This window comes from Patiria miniata, unplaced genomic scaffold (assembly GCF_015706575.1).
Source record: "Patiria miniata isolate m_02_andy unplaced genomic scaffold, ASM1570657v1 HiC_scaffold_30, whole genome shotgun sequence".
Lineage (NCBI taxonomy): Eukaryota > Metazoa > Echinodermata > Asteroidea > Valvatida > Asterinidae > Patiria > Patiria miniata.
This window is the reverse complement of record NW_024037070.1, coordinates 4,890,813-4,907,277: the sequence shown is the minus strand read 5'-3', so window position 1 is coordinate 4,907,277 and position 16,465 is coordinate 4,890,813. Positions and strand designations below refer to the sequence as shown.

Sequence of the window (16,465 nt, the reverse complement as noted above, 5' to 3'; positions counted from 1 at the left end):
TCCGTCCTTTCTCTGTCCCTTCTCTGCAGCGGAAAGAATATTTATGAGGGCCACAAACGGAGCGAAATTACCAAGATTATCTGTGATTTTCCAAAGTTCACATACCTGTATTTCCAATTTAGATGTGTGTGACTTTTCAGTGACTTGCCGGTGGTAATCCTTTCCGTTTTTCTCGCAGGTGTATTATCTTTTTCCTGTAACATGTAAATATAAATCTTTTGAGTTAACAAAATCCAACAAAGAGAGCGCCAACAATTTGTATTCGCAAGTAAAAATATGTCAACAGCTTAAAATAAAGATAAATCTGAATCTTATCAACACCAATTCAACATCAGGAATGAGTCCTCAGTAGCTCATATTATTATAGAAATTTGATTATTGCCATTAATCAAAATGTATGCAACTGCATGTCGGGAGAACATTCCTGAAATTGTTCGCTAAATATTGATAACACATGTGTCAGCGTGACAGCATTTTGGATTTTTTTTTTGTATCTTATCGTTGATGCAAGTTAATGACAAACCAGGATCTGGCGACTTTCTTCTTAAGTGTAATAACTAATGTATTAAAATTAAATGTTAGCCTCTGAAGAAGAACTTGTGAAGTTTGCGACGTCGGGCCGCATTAATTTTTTAGATTTGCATATTTCAGGTCAAGCCAGTCAGTGAGCAGTTTGCAGCAGTCCAATTCATTTTCATATTAATACGGGAGAAAGTACAATATAGAGAAATGGTGTTTATTACTGCTGTGATCTACTAAATAGGTACCGGTACTTGTTAGGTTGCTGGTTGTATTATTAAAGTATTATGACCAATATTTTTGTTCTAAAAAACTTCATGTACTTTTGCTTCTGTTTCTGCTCAATACTGTGCAATCACCTCTATTTGGCGGTTATCACGTACATGTACATGTATGTACGTGTACTACTGTACTACTCATTGTGTTGACGCTTGACTTAATATTCAGAACACTACAATAAAATTATCCATGGATACCTGTACACGTACAATGTGCACTACATTTTATTTGACAGTATCAAAATTAATGGAGCAGCAAGCACATTTTTATTGCTCATCGCTAGATGGAGTGATTGTTGGATTTTGGCAGACTTGGTCCACTACTTAATAAAAGACAGTAGGGAGTAGTTAAAACTGTGAAAAAAACAAAAATCTGAAAAAGGATTACATGTGAATGAACTGCATTTTTTCATGGTCTTTGTCCTTGTTTTCATTGAAAATGTACCGTACATGTCACTCGGTGTTTTCTTTATTATTAGCCTTGCTCAGGTGTTTTCGACTCACTGGACAGGCTTCAAAATCCCTGGACAGGCTTCAAAATCCCTGGACAGCCTTCTACCCAGCGGTCGATTTCACGAAACTGTTCTTAACTTACGATGCATCGCAGGGTTTACGAGCCATCGCAGCTCTACGAAGCATCGTAGCTACGACGAACTGCTTTTGCAATTTCACGAAACACATCGTAAGAACGATGCATCGCAAGCAATGTTTTATATAAAATAAAGTTTGTGAACGAGGATGACCTTAATGCATACGACTCTTTTATGTGAAAAACAGTCTACAACAATGCAACAGCCGTCTGTAGCGCGCGAAACCAAGAGACGCGCACGCAGTCGCGCTGAAGATGGCCGACAATGTCGTCTGCTATTAAATATACGAAGACCGTCCACGTTGCTAAGGAATTTTGGTAAGTTATTCATTTGATTAATTAAAGTAGGCCTACTGAGTGCTATTTACAGCGATAAACTTTGTTGTCCTAGTCAAAGAGTATCCAGTGTAAAGACTGCACTGCATCCAAACTTCTGTCAGTCGGTTGTCTGCACATTCAGTACGTATTCCGGTTGGGGTTAAATTTGACAAAACATGTTTGAAGTTAAATGAGAAGATTTTAACTTATTTTATTATTAGCGATAGTTAAAGCGATTTAGGCTAAAGCCCCAGCGGTCGATTTCACCAAAATCAAAACGAACTTACGAAGGGACATACTTCACAGAACCACCACTTTTCTCTATAAAGTAGTCACAGCACAGGCAGAATTTCGACCATATTATTATTAATTATTGAGTCAAGACTCAAAGTCAAACTTAGTTTGACTGAGTGATAAAAAACCTGATATTTTCCCAGGTTACATTAGGCTTCAGCCCTATGCTGGCTAATGTAAAATAGGCCTCTAACTACTCCCAGCCATCGTCACCAGGGCTTCATTCTGAAAACAAGAAACTTGTATTAAATTTAAAAAAAACATGTCCATAAAATTGGGAGGGGGGGGGGGGTTACAATATTCACCTCAGAATTATGATTAAAATATTTAAAAATAAATAGAGTCCACAAACACAAGGGCCAAGTAGTTTTACATAAAAATTGAAATGTAAAACAAAACAAAAATTCAAAACATGAAAAATGGAATAATATAAATCTGTTAATGTTTAAACAAAATTGTGTTTGCAATGGTTGGGGCGTGTGCAACCGTCTGTCAGCATTTGGATTGTTGTCATTCACAAACTTACATTAAATAGGCCTAGTCATGTCTAAGACTAAAGTTCCTCCTGAGCGAGCCGCGAACTGGTCTCATGAGGAGGTCAAAATTCTGGCCGAGTTCGTTAAGAGCCATACAGCCAAATTGTTTGGCACACGCTGCAAGGCTACAGCTGAGGTAGATAAAGTGAAGAAAGATCATTGGAAGATGGCGGCAGATGAGCTGAATGAGTGTGGGGGCCAACTAAGGGACTGGACCAAAGTACGTAAAAAATGGCAAGATATCTCAAGCCAGGCGAGGAGCTACCATCGGGAGTTCAACAAAACAGGTAATGAAATTCATTCAACTAACTTTTTGATTCAATATTAGGTTTTGCCCTTCACTCTGATGCTAACAAACATTTTCAACATTTTCAACAATAACAAAACTCGAGTTTTTTCAACTCTGTTCAAGTATATTGCATGAATGCATTTAACAAGATTACAAGATTATTTGAAGTCTTCAATTCGAATAACAATAACAATGCTCTCTCGCTTATTTTCAGGAGGGGGTCCTAAACCACCAGTAAACTCGACATACGAGCTTGTCCTCGATGCCCTGCTACCGGTGGGCAAAGATGGCATCGTGGAAAAATACGAAGGCGAAACAATGCCAGACTTGGAATTTCTGCTAGGCAGTGTTGAAAAAGGTAGGATATTTAAAGCCTTTGAAAACAACTGAGAAAACACTTCAGACAAAAACCTGATTCAAAATACTTATATTCTTTTCTTACATATTTTGAGTATTTATTTCCACTCAATTCATGAACTATGGTGTTTATTGGATAGTTATATTGAATTGTTCTCTTCATGACATGCAAGTCTGAGACACAGCTGATTTCAAGAATAGTGTTATTCTTTGTTTAAGTCAATAAGACATGTTGACGATTTTTGAACTAAATGATTTAAAGACTATTTGTAATACATGTGTCTATCAAATTCATTGTTAGGAAGGGGAAATGCGAATTGTAAAAACAAACAAACTGACGATGATATAATTGTACTCATTTGCTACAGCTATCACATGCAGTGACACCATCGACACTGATGTAGATATGGAGGAGGTGGAGGAGGTGGAGCCCGTACAGGTAGAGCCAGAGGAGGTTGAGAAGGAAATAGAGAGAGAAAAGGGCGAGTGCAGCACTGCAAGTTCAAGACCACCAGTACAAAAGAAGAAGATAGCAAGAGATCAGAGCATACTCCAAATCGAGAGGGAAAGGTTGCAGATCGACAAAGAAAAATTGAAAATAGCTCGGCAACAACTGGAAGCTTCACAAGCCATGACGGAATCCTTGAAGGAAATTAGCCATTCCTTTCAAATACTAGTGGCATTTACACTGGAGAAGCACGGTGCAGTAATCGTATCTGAGTCCTAAAATTGTTTTTTTTTTTCATCTAATAAGGATAAACTTGAGGTAACAACATTCGGCAAAATATATGTAATTAGTGATGGCTCTGAGAAGAGCATGTTTGTACTCGATGTTTAGTCATGTATAGTCTGGTTGCAATATCGGGTACAAATGGGCTCATGTCAGAGCTCCACTACTCCTACAAATTTATGCCGAATGGTGCTACAAAAAGTTTGTTCTCATTAGCTATTTCCACTGTGCCTAATTTTAAGTTCAACATTTTACTTATTTGCAAGTTGTTTAAAAGTATTAAATCATTATGAATTTCTCTTTGTTTCTTTCTTTAAACCTTTAAACAGACATGTAAATACAATGTAGAACTATTTTAAAGCATATCTTTTAAAGCATTCCTGAAGAAAATATCACATCGATTGGCATAGAGGAAAGTTCATAATTGTATTTTGTTAAAAAAATCAAGATACAACACAACTGATAATTTCATCTGTCGAAAAAAAAGTGAAAGTTTGCATATTTTTTAAATTCCTCAAATGACCTCTAGATCACTTATGACCTCCATTTTCTAAAGAGGTGTCATACACCCCTACCCAAGGATCACTCCATCCAAGTAACATTAAAATATATCATATTATGTAGACAAAGAAACAGTAGGGTATTTAAACAATTACCTCTGATGACCCCTACATGACCTTTGACCTCAACAATCCAAAGAATTGTCTTTCTACCCAACTTGGGTCACTGCATCTAAGTTTCACCAAAATCCATGAAAGCATGTAAAGGTTATCTACAGTCGAATCTCGTTAGTACAAACTCTGTTAATACAAAATTCTGGTTATAACAAACATAAAGCCTTAGTCCTGACTGTACATTTATGTGCACAATGAATGGGACTGATGTTCCTCTTTCAAATTTGGCTAGGTCCGATGGAGTTTGTATTAACGAGACTCGACTGTATATATTTTTTTAACTCAACCTTAACTTTAACATACATATAAAAAAAATATTGCAAATTCTAAGTTACTCACACTGTTCCAGGGGATATCACCGATTCTGGGCCTTTTTTGTTTGTTTGGAAAAGTAGTTATCAAAGACAAAAAAAAAAAAACGAAGTGCAAGAAACCTGCTTCATCTCATGCACACTAGATAATATTTTTTCAAGATATATTATTCAAGAGGATGCTTAAAATCTTAGTTTGAAGAGAGTAAAAAGTGTGAATAAAGAGTACTCCTGCGTTTTTATTTATATTGTACATTTGGAAGAGAGCCATACATTATTGAACTGTATGTTTTTATTCAAAGAAGCACAATAAATAGTTACTGTGAACTAATTTCCAATTGTTTGTTAAATAGTTGTGTGTCTTTACATGTCACCAAAATTGGAGGGGGGGGGGGTAACGATAACCTGTTCTTTTTGCCCATGCTGATTTTCTTGCTCTTACTTGCCCATCCTATTTGCATCCAATAAAAACAGATTACAGAAAATGAAGAAGAAACTGCTGCAAACTGCTCACTGACTAGATTGACCTGAAATATACATAAATAAAAAAAAAAGAGTTGGCTGATATGATAATGGGAGATTTTGAGACGTTGGTGGCAGCAAACACACCGGTCCTTCTCAATTGTTTACGTCATGTTTAAGCTAAAGCGCGCGTGCTCAATATGACGCAAACAATGAAAAAAGGACCTGTGTGTTTGCTGCCACCATTGTCTCAAAAGTCTCCCACTCATCCTGAGTAAGGACAATTTCAGAGGCAAGAAATCACATAATGCAAAATCCTTTGCCTCTGAAAAAGTCCTTGTTCAGGATGAAATATGAGGCCACTCTAATTTTTATAACATTTCAACATCTGTTGAATTAACTATGAAACTTTACAATACATCAATTTAGTTAAAATACTGACGAATAATACGCTCCCTATGTGCTTGACCATCATGGAGTACTCCAACATATGGCAGAGCCCCAACCTCCTCAACTTCTACTTCCTCCTCAAAATCAGGCTCACCCATGATCTTGGCTAGATTGTGCAGAATGCAGCAAGCCTTGATGATTTGACATGCTCTACTGGGTGATACCCTGAGACCAAGTGCCAGGCATGGAAATTTCCGCTTTAGTTGACCGAACGTTTGCTCCACCTTGACCCTTGTTCTTCTGTGACACCTTTAATTGGGAAAAATAAACAAATATGGCATGAGTCAAAGTCAATCGGAGATATAACAAGTATGAATTACACCTTCTATACAATATTCAACCTTTAAATTACTCAGTGGCCTAGCCAGAGGGGTGAGGGAGTCTCATTCTGAGAACTCTGCCCCCCCCCCCCCCCCCCAATGAGAGTGAAAAAATGCACACAAATATACATGTACATGTATAGTTCAGCACATCAAAAGCTCCCGCCCCTATTTAAAAAAAACTGTGGACAAATAGTGTGAATCACATTACCTGTTATAATTTCTTTCAGCGTCTGTTATGGGGTTCTCAATTGGTGTCATCAGCCACGGTCTGAGGGCATATGCTGAATCACCTATGAGCATACCTTGCAGCCTGAAAATGAAGATTCGGTTAACAATTTTATGTTGTTCACGTCAAACATGATTTTAATTAGATTCTATTAACTCAGCCAGCTTCCTTGAGTCATTGATTCTAATATAAGATTTTAGGCTTTGCATGGTGCAGTATAAGTATTGTTTTGGTTTGCGGTAACACCATGTGGTAATAACTACTAATCAGAATATATAGATATTTAGTTCTGAAAAGAACTTGTCCTGCTTATAATCAACTTTCGCTAAGTAGTTTTAGTTCTGATAAGAACAGTCCTGCTTTAAGTTCTAAGACCAAAGACAAGTTCTTTTAGAACTTAAAGCGGGACTGTTCTTATCAGAACTAAAACTACTTAGGACTACTGAATACTGTTCACACAAGCTATCACATTGTGTAATTCTGCATACACATCTTGTCTGGCTTTAAAATCAAGAAGTGAACTAAATATCTTGCAACAGCAAAGAAGAAGCCATCCTTTGTTAGTGTTTGTGCTCATGCTTGTGCGATTCAATCAAATTTGATTGGCTAAATGTTCAATTTTTTCCCAATTATCAGATAATTGACTGACCTGCCATCACTAAACATGTCACCAATGACACTGCCGTGGATAATGGCACTGTCGTGTGTACTGCCTGGCCACCTGGCGACAACATTTGTGATCAGGTAGTTAGCATCACAGATGACTTGAATGTTGATGCTGTGCCAGCCTTTCCGGTTAACATATAGGTGCTCGTCATCCATTAGAGGGGCACCATACAAACGGATGTGACTCCCATCAACAGCTCCAACAACTTGAGGAAAGCCGGCGATGGCAAAGAAGTCGCGTTGGGCTCTGTTCACATCTTGTTGGCGCACAGGAAACTTGATGACTCTGTTGGCTTCTCTATTGATGGCTCTACAGACTCGATGGATTATCCTGCTCACTGATGGTGCACTCATGTCATGAAGGTCTCCGTGCATGGTGTAAAAGGAGCCAGTGGCAAAAAATCTAAGGGCCGTCAAAAGCTGCATCTGCGCTGAGATTGCATTGCTACGCTGTGACAATAGAAAATCAAATTTGCAAGTGAATATTTGATTATTATTACATTATCTAACACACACTTTAAGCGTGAAACGTTTTTAAATACATCTTTAAAAAGGCTTCAATTTAAAGTCGTGTGTCCTAGTTAAAAAGTGCTATTGTAACACAGTTTCCATTAACAGTGGTCATCCCGCCTCCCCAGTCATTATCACGCAGTGAAGACTGGGGCCTCACACTGTTATCCCCTAATTACAACTTTCTTTCATAAATCAAAACCCTGCCCTCTTTCCACAAATAGACCTGAGACCTAATGACATAATGACTTTGTTTACATATGGGCTTTACTAATCCTATGAAAGCAAAGTCAGGACGCCAGACAAAGTAGGGACCATCTACCACGGGAAAGCCCACATATAAACAAAGTGTGACGTCATTAGGTCTCATGAGGCCTATAGTACTAACATAGGCCTAACTGATTTCTTAGCGATCTATATTTGAAACGATTCAAACATATAAAGTGACCTTTCCTGCTTGTATCATAGCCAAAATAACTAACCGTAAACTGCTTAGGAAATAATTTCTGCCACCCAAAAATGATGAAAATTACCGCAAAAAAAGTGTCATTAGAATTGAGAGAAGTCTGCTACAAAAGGAAATGTTTGAGTAATAAAAAGACACCCTTGAGTATTATTTGATTGAAAATAAACAGGGGCCCTCCATTAGTAGATGCGATGAAACCAATAAAGTAAAACCCTCCTTTCAATATCCCTTCCGCCATGTCTGCTCCAAAAACAACATGCCGTGCCAAGCCTAGCTTAGCCCCATACATATGGCCAATTTACTGGACTACCTCCGTAAATAAAGGCCACGCCTTCCACCATGTACAAAAACATGTCAAACTTTGTCAAATTTTGATTTTCACATTTAGGCTTAGTTTGTAGTTTATTTTTGCTTTAGAAACATACTCGCCCTCTTTATATTATAATCAGAAAGTGCTGCCTTTTTCAGATATCTATTTTATGTGAAATTTCCAGATTTGTTTGCACACGTTTTCGTATCAAAATTTGAACATGAAATTTCACGAAAATTAGAGTTTAGACATCTGAAAAAGGCAGCACTTTCTGATTAGCCTATATCGAGGTAGTTGCGATAATCGTAACCCACCATCCTCCCGACGGTCGGGAGGATGGTGAGTTACGATCCTCCCGACCGCGGTCGGGAGGATGGTGGGTTACGATTATCGCAACTAATGGATGGTGAGCATGGTGAGTATGCTTCTAAAGCAAAAATAAACTACAAACTAAGCCTAACTGTGAAAATTAAAATTTGACAAAGTTCGACATGTTTTTGTACATGGTGGAAGTGTGGCCTTTATTTACGGAGGTAGTCCAGTAAATTAAATTGGCCACATTTATGGGGCTATAAAGCCTAGCCTATCATGCCTATACGTTAGCCCCAGCGCCTGTACGATCACCGCCTGTATGTACTTCCCTAAGGCTAAAGCATTCCCCTCCTCACTCAAGTTTGAACGGCATGTACTCAAATTAATTTAGTTAAGAGGAACTTAGCTTTGATTCCGTCCAGTGTTTGTAGCATTGAGCAGCAAATACTGTATAAGTTGGATCAGTATTTAAATGATAAAACCATGGAGCTAAAACTAAGTAGGTGACTAAACACGGCCGACTAAACATGCTATTAATAAATGCGTCCGTACGGACGCTGCCATGTTGAAATATTCTTCAGTAAACGACGAACGGTGGCGCTATACACTTTATCCACATTAAACTTTTCCCTAGTCGTACGTTACTTAATTATAACGTTTGCTATGGTTTTTTTTAAAATTAGTATTCCTTATATAAGTTCATCATAATAATTGTATGTAGGCCTAGGCCTATAGTAATATACATGTATACGTTTCGTCGCATTAATTACCTTTGTATCGTGTTCTAGTTCAAGTTCAACCCTCTCTAATAACTGTGTAATTCCATTTCTGGTGAAACGATAGCGTCTATAAATTTCATCGTCCGTCAAAGAATCAAGCGGGCATCTACGCGGTCTACGCTCTCCAAACAATCTTTCTCGGCGTAATGCCCGGCCAGCTTCTCTGTCTAGCAGCAGCATAAACGCCATTTTTTCCCCTGCAACTTGAGTTACGACGACCCTTGGGGTCGTCGTAAGTTACGATGTATTACATCCTGTTGCCATGGGATTTACGAATCATTGAACGCATCGTAAGTTTCGTGAAATCGTTTTTAGGCCATTTTGAAAGTTGCGATGCATATGCATCGCAACTTACGTTTACGATGCATCGTAGCGTTTCGTGAAATCGACCGCAGGAGGCACAGCCACGCTGACCTTAGGCATCACACACAGACTGCACCAGCACTTCTTTTGATCGATGGCTGTGCAATATCAAAGGATACACAGCGGTGTTCCAATCAGTGTTCTAAGCATTGAAGGAGGGTCTCTCTTTTTTTTTGCGTTGGGGTGCCATGCTTGAAGGCTTGCTTAGGGATCAACTCCACAAAGGAATGCATTAATAAAAACTTCTCTCGTTTCTTAGTAAAAGTCATTTCTTGTTGACATGTTACTATTTTTGGTGTCGTTTTCAGTAGAAATAGTCAAATAGAAGATCGATGAGTTTTAAGCACTGAAGGTTTTTTTGTGTGTTGGGGTGCCTGGCTTGCAGGCTTACTTATCATCACTCTACAAAGAAATACAATAAAAACTTCCAACTCTAAGTAAATGTACTGTTTGTTGACATGTTAGTTGTTACTATTTTGGTGTCGGTCTCACTAAACAATCAAATTTGTTGAAATGGAGGATCCATGTAGATATATGTTACATGTCATGAACGTACATGTAGGCTTGCATGCAAGCATACATGTACATGTATAAGTCATTATGTATGGGGAATAACAAGACAAAAAATTCCCTTTTCGGCCTACATGTACATTTAACTCAACATTTAATAAATTCAGCTTTTCCTTGTTTACATTTCATTAACTTCCGATATATGTTCAACACTTGAATTTTAGGCAATATTACAGTTTAAGGTTTTGTCATACAATGGATTAGGCCTAATAAATGTATGATTAATTGCCTACATAGCAAATTGCTGACTAACTTTTCAGAACAAACATATTATTGCTATATTCACTGCATTTCAATTACACCTGTACGCACTCAAAATTCTCGTACCAGCATAATTAGATATTCTTCAAACTACTTCGATTGCTGGCATGGCAATGGTAATGCCAAATATGACACACAAGTCACCAGCTTTTTGTGAAATTTACGTCTAAAATGACCATGGTGAGGATTTATCATTTTAACCTTTCTGCTATTTCAGATCGATTTTAATCTTTGGGACCTTTGAATCAAGGATCATAGATCAGGCACACAATGCACAAATTTTGAAGAATTTCATTGGAGCACCGCTGAGAAGAATTTTGACCTTTTTTTTTTAGTGTGCATTAACAAACAATGTCAACCTTGTATGAACGTTTCGTTCATTATAAATTCCATTTCCAATGGAAAACACGAACCTGCGGCTATTTATAATATTTTTTGCGTAATCATCTTCAACATGAGGCAGGGTAAATAGCGAGAGATGAAATCTAACCTTCAAACACCGTGGCGATAAAGTGATAATATATTGAATTGTGTTGCAGATACATTGTATTGATTTTCTTTTAATTTTAAGAAAAAAGGTAGGCTATTTAATTAATATACATTTTTTTCTCTAAATCAGTTTAATTTTGTATTGAAAAAAAGGGGAGGGGTGGAGGAATGTCACTTATAACAGAAAATAATCAATGTAAAATGTCATGAAATAAAAAATAATCAATGTTGTTTTTGATGGATGGCAATTGTTTTAGTCCTTGGAAATTTCTATAATTAAATAATCTATTGACCCTGTATATATTACATTTGTACATATTGACATCTCATTTTGGAATAATGAAATTGCATGGATAATGTGTGAAACAGACTGTACAGAGCTTTTAAACACATATTAAAGGTTTAAATAACATACATGTGCGTGTCCATGTATTCTTGAACATGTACATACATGTATGTGTGCAATCAAACATCAGACAATGTTGTATGCATGCACAGTATGCAAGCAGATGCCATTTTCAATATTGACAATGCAATTTCAGTAACATTCTGCCAAAAATAATATTTTCATTTCAATTCAATTCCATTCCTAGACCAACATGGCCAAGTGTATGCACAGTATATTGATAAGCCTTTACAGCAAACATTGCGCTGAATGTAGCCATGTTTTAATATCATTCAGCAAGTGTACTGTCGACCTAACCGGAGCCACACCCTGATGGCTGCGACACACAAAGAGCGCTGCTTGGAGCAGGCCAAAATCAGGCACCAATCAACAAAGTGAATCACAATATATGCCTAGATGCTGGGACAGAGGCCAGCGTGTACTTTTATCAATTTTGCGACGTGATTGAGCACAAAACAATGGGGATTCGGGGGCAAATCGCGGTCACTGTTAATAACGCTCTGTGCGTGCATTGTATGCACACTGACACAGCCCCGGGCAGATATTCATATTTTTTGTTTCCCCTCATTTTTTTTTTCCTCATTTTTGTTTTCTCCACCCACCAGTGCTGTTTGTCCAGGCCCTTCAGCTGCTGGGAAGAGCTAGGCGAGGTGGCTCAGCGGGACTGAATTAATTCCACATAGATGCGGAGAAGAAAAAAAAATCTGTCGCAATACATGTACCGCTCCCGCATGCATGATGCCGTCAGCCGGAACAAAGACACAAAGCTGAGAATATGATCTCACTCAGTGACTGACTGCATGACTGGAACTCAGAAATGAATGGATGAAACGGGCAGACCAAATGAATGTCATTTACATGGCATTTGGACCTTCATCTTCCAATTCAGCTCATGGTGTGCAAATTTCTTTATTTAATTAAACGCGGCAAACTTTATTTTCAAATTTATTATTTTTTTTCCCACACATATTGATTAATAAATATCTATGTAGGATTAATAAATATCAGCTCGTTCTCATCGATACTATATTTGAATGACTTCATCTGGCATTTTAACCCTAAGGATTTTTGAGGATTGAGGATGAATGGCAAAAAAATTGTTGGTTGTTTTGGAGGATGCGTTGTGGCGAGTTCAAAGGCTGTACCCAGCATTGTTTACATTCAGTCATGCATAATTGAGCCCTGAATTATGATTGATATTAACCGCACTGCTTCTGAATGTCATCAGCAATGCCTCAACAACGGTGATTGTTGGAAGATTTCAAAGGATTGAGGCAACGGTTACCCCTCCACTGAACAAATTCAAGAAATAAGGCCAAATAAAAAAAAAACATGTTTAGTGTCACTGCCTGCTTCCTTTTTGGAGGCCGCCCCTATTTCTTTTCTTTTTATAACACGAAAAAATTATTAATTTTAAATAGTGACATCATTTTGGCCTCTTTGTCTGTTGCATATTGTCCTGAGTCCAAGTGGCGGCCACCTTGAAAAATAGCCCGGTCGGGCGGCCATTTTGGAAGGGAAAAAAAGGGCCTCCTTCTTTCCTTTTTTTTTTTTCAAAAGGCAGGACGCTAATTATTATTATTTTTTATGGCATAACGGATGATTTTGAAAGATTGAGGATAAATCCAATTTTGACATGGTGGCAATGGGAGGATTCTGCAGGATTGAGGATGGTTCGTAGCAAAAAAGGCCTATGGAGTTAGGATTTGGCTCCAAATTTCAAGGAGAGGAAAATATTTTATTGTAAAAAAAACAAATCCAACAAAACAGGAAAAAGAAGCTGTTTTTCCCCCCTCATCAAATGAACATTTCCATTTTGTATTCACGCTACTTCCACCTCATGAAGGAGATCAATAGTGTGTCTGGCCACCAGTGATCACATGTTGGCAAAATCGATATTCCGTTGATTAAAACTACGGAACCTACCCGGCATTCATTTATTAGATGAATATTTATGTTATGTACCAGCACTGTTATGTACTTGAGACAAAAAGCCAAACTTTTCATTGCAGCATTGTTTTAAAGGGAATATACATCATTTGCTTTTGCTGTAATTTTCAGAAATGGATGGAATTGGGGGGTTGGAAATATATAGCAAATATAGTTACACTGACTTTTTTGAGGTTTTGGGTTCGAAATGCTATAAAAACCAAGAAAAACAATCATTTTCCTGTAGTCTGGTTCCCTGACTCCATTTAAGAAGAAACAGAGCAGTTTACATATATTGGGGAATTGTAAGGTCAGGGAACCAGTCTAGCTGGCTTGTACCCGTTCATAGGTGTGTAATCGATTGCAAACAAGTGCGATGGTCAACTGGGGCCAGTATTTGAAAAAAAGCCAGTTTTTTCCAACGCTGATCGGCCGATCATCGTTGGAAATTGATACAAAAATACCACTTTTCTTGAAAATGACAGTATACCAGGTGCCATGATTTTACAGGATGCTTTACACTGTCATTCACTAACAGTCCAGCAAGGTATTTCAAAATGATTTGGTAGTTTTATTTTTTGATGTTTGCAAATGTTGTATTTTCCCTTTAAAGGCTTATACATGTACGTATACATGTACAATAATTTTTCATGCAGCTTGTTTGTTTCCAATAATAACACCACTCCAAATCCAAAGAAAATTGTTCAAAACCTAACCTGTTGAAATTTCAACTCAGTGGATTTTACACTTTCGAGAAACCATGCACAACGTTTGATCAAGAGCACGATATTTCCCCAAATCACCTACATTTCTTGATTTCTTCTAAAAGACGGCAAGCCAGATAGAATTATTGCACTGGGTGTTTAGTACATGTGCCAGTGCAATCTGTAATCCAAGTAAAGTTTTTTTTGATAACAATTCGGTAGGTTACTTTTGGGACAATTGCAAAATGATCCTATATGACTTTAAGCAACGACAAGTGAAATATAATAAATTTGTCTGACTGCAGGGGGCATGTATTCTGACACCTTAATAGCTCCATTTCTCAGTGTATTGCCCACACGAAATTTGTAACTCGATGTTGTAATTTCTCCATTTGATTGGCATCTACCCGGTAAGTACTCTAGAAAGAAAGGGCCAGATTATTTTCAGAGTAAAAAGCCTGTCTGTCAAATCTCTTTCACGATAAAAGCTCGTTCAACAAGAGTCTAGTAAAGACGGCCAGCCTAATCCTGTGAGAAATGAAGTGGAAAACGCATTAAGAAAATGGAATCCTGATTAAAATAGAAAAGCCGCATCTTCTTACCCCGGGCGATGGGATTATTTGCATTGGCCGTGCTGATTGGTTAGAATTTCTCGGCAAAAGCAACAAGGCCGTATGTATTTGATTGATGGTAACCAATGCATTCTGGACTTGGTTTTAAAATAAATTTTCTGCACGCAAATGCACATTACTGTGGGAAATTTTAGGAATATATCTCCAAAGCAGGTTGTGTATAAAATGTTGTGTGCAGATTTGATAAATGTAATATACAGAATTTCATACTGAAAGCGACTACTGTAAAAATTTCTAAACATAAACGACAAATTGTATGTCCTTGTGAATATCTGATGTTATGTAAAGTTAATTGGAGACAGCATCTGTATTAAATAAAAATCTTTTTATTTTATTTTTCACTCCGACCTAAATCCCCATTCAGGACAAAAAATGCAACATTATTTTTGTTAATTTACCTGGGGAAGATCTGTTTACAACATTGTAGGCTGACATTATCCTGAATAACGAGCAAGACTTTATTTCAAAAATACAGTTCAATGTTCAACTGTTGTTCCTCAGTTGTAAAAAATAACAAAATTGTAGTTTACAGTTTGTAAAAACGACAATAGGGCCTACTCTTGAAAAGTTTTTAGATTTAAATTGTCAATAACAACTAAAACATGTTAACATTATTTTATATTGCTAATAATAAATAATATTGGCAAATAAAATTTGTCAATAAAAATTTTGTAAAATTTACGTGGGCATAAATCTTACAAAATATCAACCAACAAAAGAATGATAAGGCGAAGTAAAAAAAAAAACATGTTTAGCGTCCCCGCCCGCTTCCTTTTTAGAGGCCGCCTCCTTTTTTTTTTTTTTTTTTTTTTTTTTTTTAGACAAAAATTGATAAATTTTAACGATCTCTGACAAAAGAAATCGTATTTTTAGACTTTTATACCGTGTATAAAGCTGTGGAAATAGTCAATGAGTCCAAGTGGCGGCCATTTTGAAAAAAGCTGGTAACCATCTTGAAAAATAGCCCGGCCGCGTTGCCTTGAAAAATGTGTCGGGCGGCCATTTTGAAAAAAAAAAAAAAAAAAAAAAAAGGGCCTCCTCCTTCCTTTTTGTCAAAGAGGCAGGACGCTAAACATGTTTTGTTTTTTTTATTTTGCCTAATAAGTCGAGCAAAATAACTTAAGTTGCACGATTAAAATATTTTATTATTCCTCCAAGTCAAGTCAGTAGATTTTTGGCAGCGAACTGAAGTGTTAGATTTTTAACACAGAGTAAAAAAAATCCCCGCCCTGTAAACTTCATGAACTTATTTACAATACAACATGAGGGCGCCATTCCACATTTTGGGAAGTTTGCCAAAATCAGAAAATGATCAACAAACTGAAAATGTCGAGATTGGGTGTACTTTTGCTTGTATTTCCTTCGTCAAATAAGACTTTTCACAATTCACAGAGAATCACCAACAAATCTGAAACATGATCACAGTAAAGAAACTCCAAGGAAGTGTTTTCAAGTAAGTGAAATCTTACCTTGATTCCTAAGGAGAAACGTTGACGACCACGAAAACTCACAATCAATATAACATGCGAAAATTTAGCAAGTACCCTTTCCCCGCCGCCGCCTTGCTCAACTTCTAACGGATCATGCAATTGGTCCTTTCCCCCAGAGCCGCGCAAGATGTGGTACATAAGATCTTCTTTGATTGGTTAATATTTTTATCCCACGGATGTTGACATTTTGAAGGCTGGTTCCCAATGTAAATGCCCGTTACT

The 16,465-nt window shown here is 37.3% G+C and overlaps 3 protein-coding genes across 4 annotated transcripts in view; 1 reads left to right on the top strand and 2 right to left on the bottom strand.

Moving 5' to 3' along the window:
• Window positions 1–16,321, bottom strand: part of LOC119739243 (ankyrin repeat domain-containing protein 11-like) — an 84,056-nt gene extending 67,735 nt beyond the window's left edge. Inside the window, exons 1-2 of the mRNA XM_038214100.1 lie at window positions 16,223–16,321; window positions 106–194 (exon numbers count right to left, since the gene is read on the bottom strand). The gene's annotated coding sequence lies outside the window, so the exon portion shown is untranslated. The remainder of the gene's footprint in view (window positions 1–105; window positions 195–16,222) is intronic.
• On the top strand, window positions 2,876–4,353 carry LOC119739247. Its single transcript, XM_038214105.1, has 2 exons — window positions 2,876–3,181; window positions 3,549–4,353. Exons 1-2 carry the CDS (start codon window positions 2,959–2,961, stop codon window positions 3,905–3,907), a joined length of 582 nt encoding a protein of 193 aa, XP_038070033.1. The 5' UTR covers window positions 2,876–2,958; the 3' UTR covers window positions 3,908–4,353.
• LOC119739246 (putative nuclease HARBI1) lies at window positions 4,854–7,583 on the bottom strand. 2 transcript variants are annotated; one of them, XM_038214104.1, is made up of 4 exons: window positions 7,006–7,583; window positions 6,339–6,440; window positions 5,902–6,056; window positions 4,854–5,422 (listed from the first exon to the last, which is right to left on the bottom strand). In XM_038214104.1, exons 1-4 carry the CDS (start codon window positions 7,446–7,448, stop codon window positions 5,406–5,408), a joined length of 717 nt encoding a protein of 238 aa, XP_038070032.1. In that variant the 5' UTR covers window positions 7,449–7,583; the 3' UTR covers window positions 4,854–5,405. The 2 variants fall into 2 exon arrangements, with proteins under 2 accessions (XP_038070032.1, XP_038070031.1); XM_038214103.1 differs by lacking the exon at window positions 4,854–5,422 and having other exon boundaries at window positions 5,593–6,056.
• Window positions 16,322–16,465: the final 144 nt, after the last annotated feature.

What these genes read in the sequence shown, in the direction of transcription:
- LOC119739247 (XM_038214105.1), top strand. Translation starts at nt 2,959, where the DNA reads ATGCATTTAACAAGATTACAAGATTATTTGAAGTCTTCAATTCGAATA. An exon ending in GCTAGGCAGTGTTGAAAAAG is followed by an intron (nt 3,182 to 3,548) that starts GTAGGATATTTA and finishes CATTTGCTACAG; the next exon opens with CTATCACATGCAGTGACACC.
- LOC119739246 (XM_038214103.1), bottom strand. Translation starts at nt 7,448, where the DNA reads ATGCAGCTTTTGACGGCCCTTAGATTTTTTGCCACTGGCTCCTTTTAC. An exon ending in GACATGTTTAGTGATGGCAG is followed by an intron (nt 6,441 to 7,005) that starts GTCAGTCAATTA and finishes CTTCATTTTCAG; the next exon opens with GCTGCAAGGTATGCTCATAG. An exon ending in GCTGAAAGAAATTATAACAG is followed by an intron (nt 6,057 to 6,338) that starts GTAATGTGATTC and finishes TCCCAATTAAAG; the next exon opens with GTGTCACAGAAGAACAAGGG.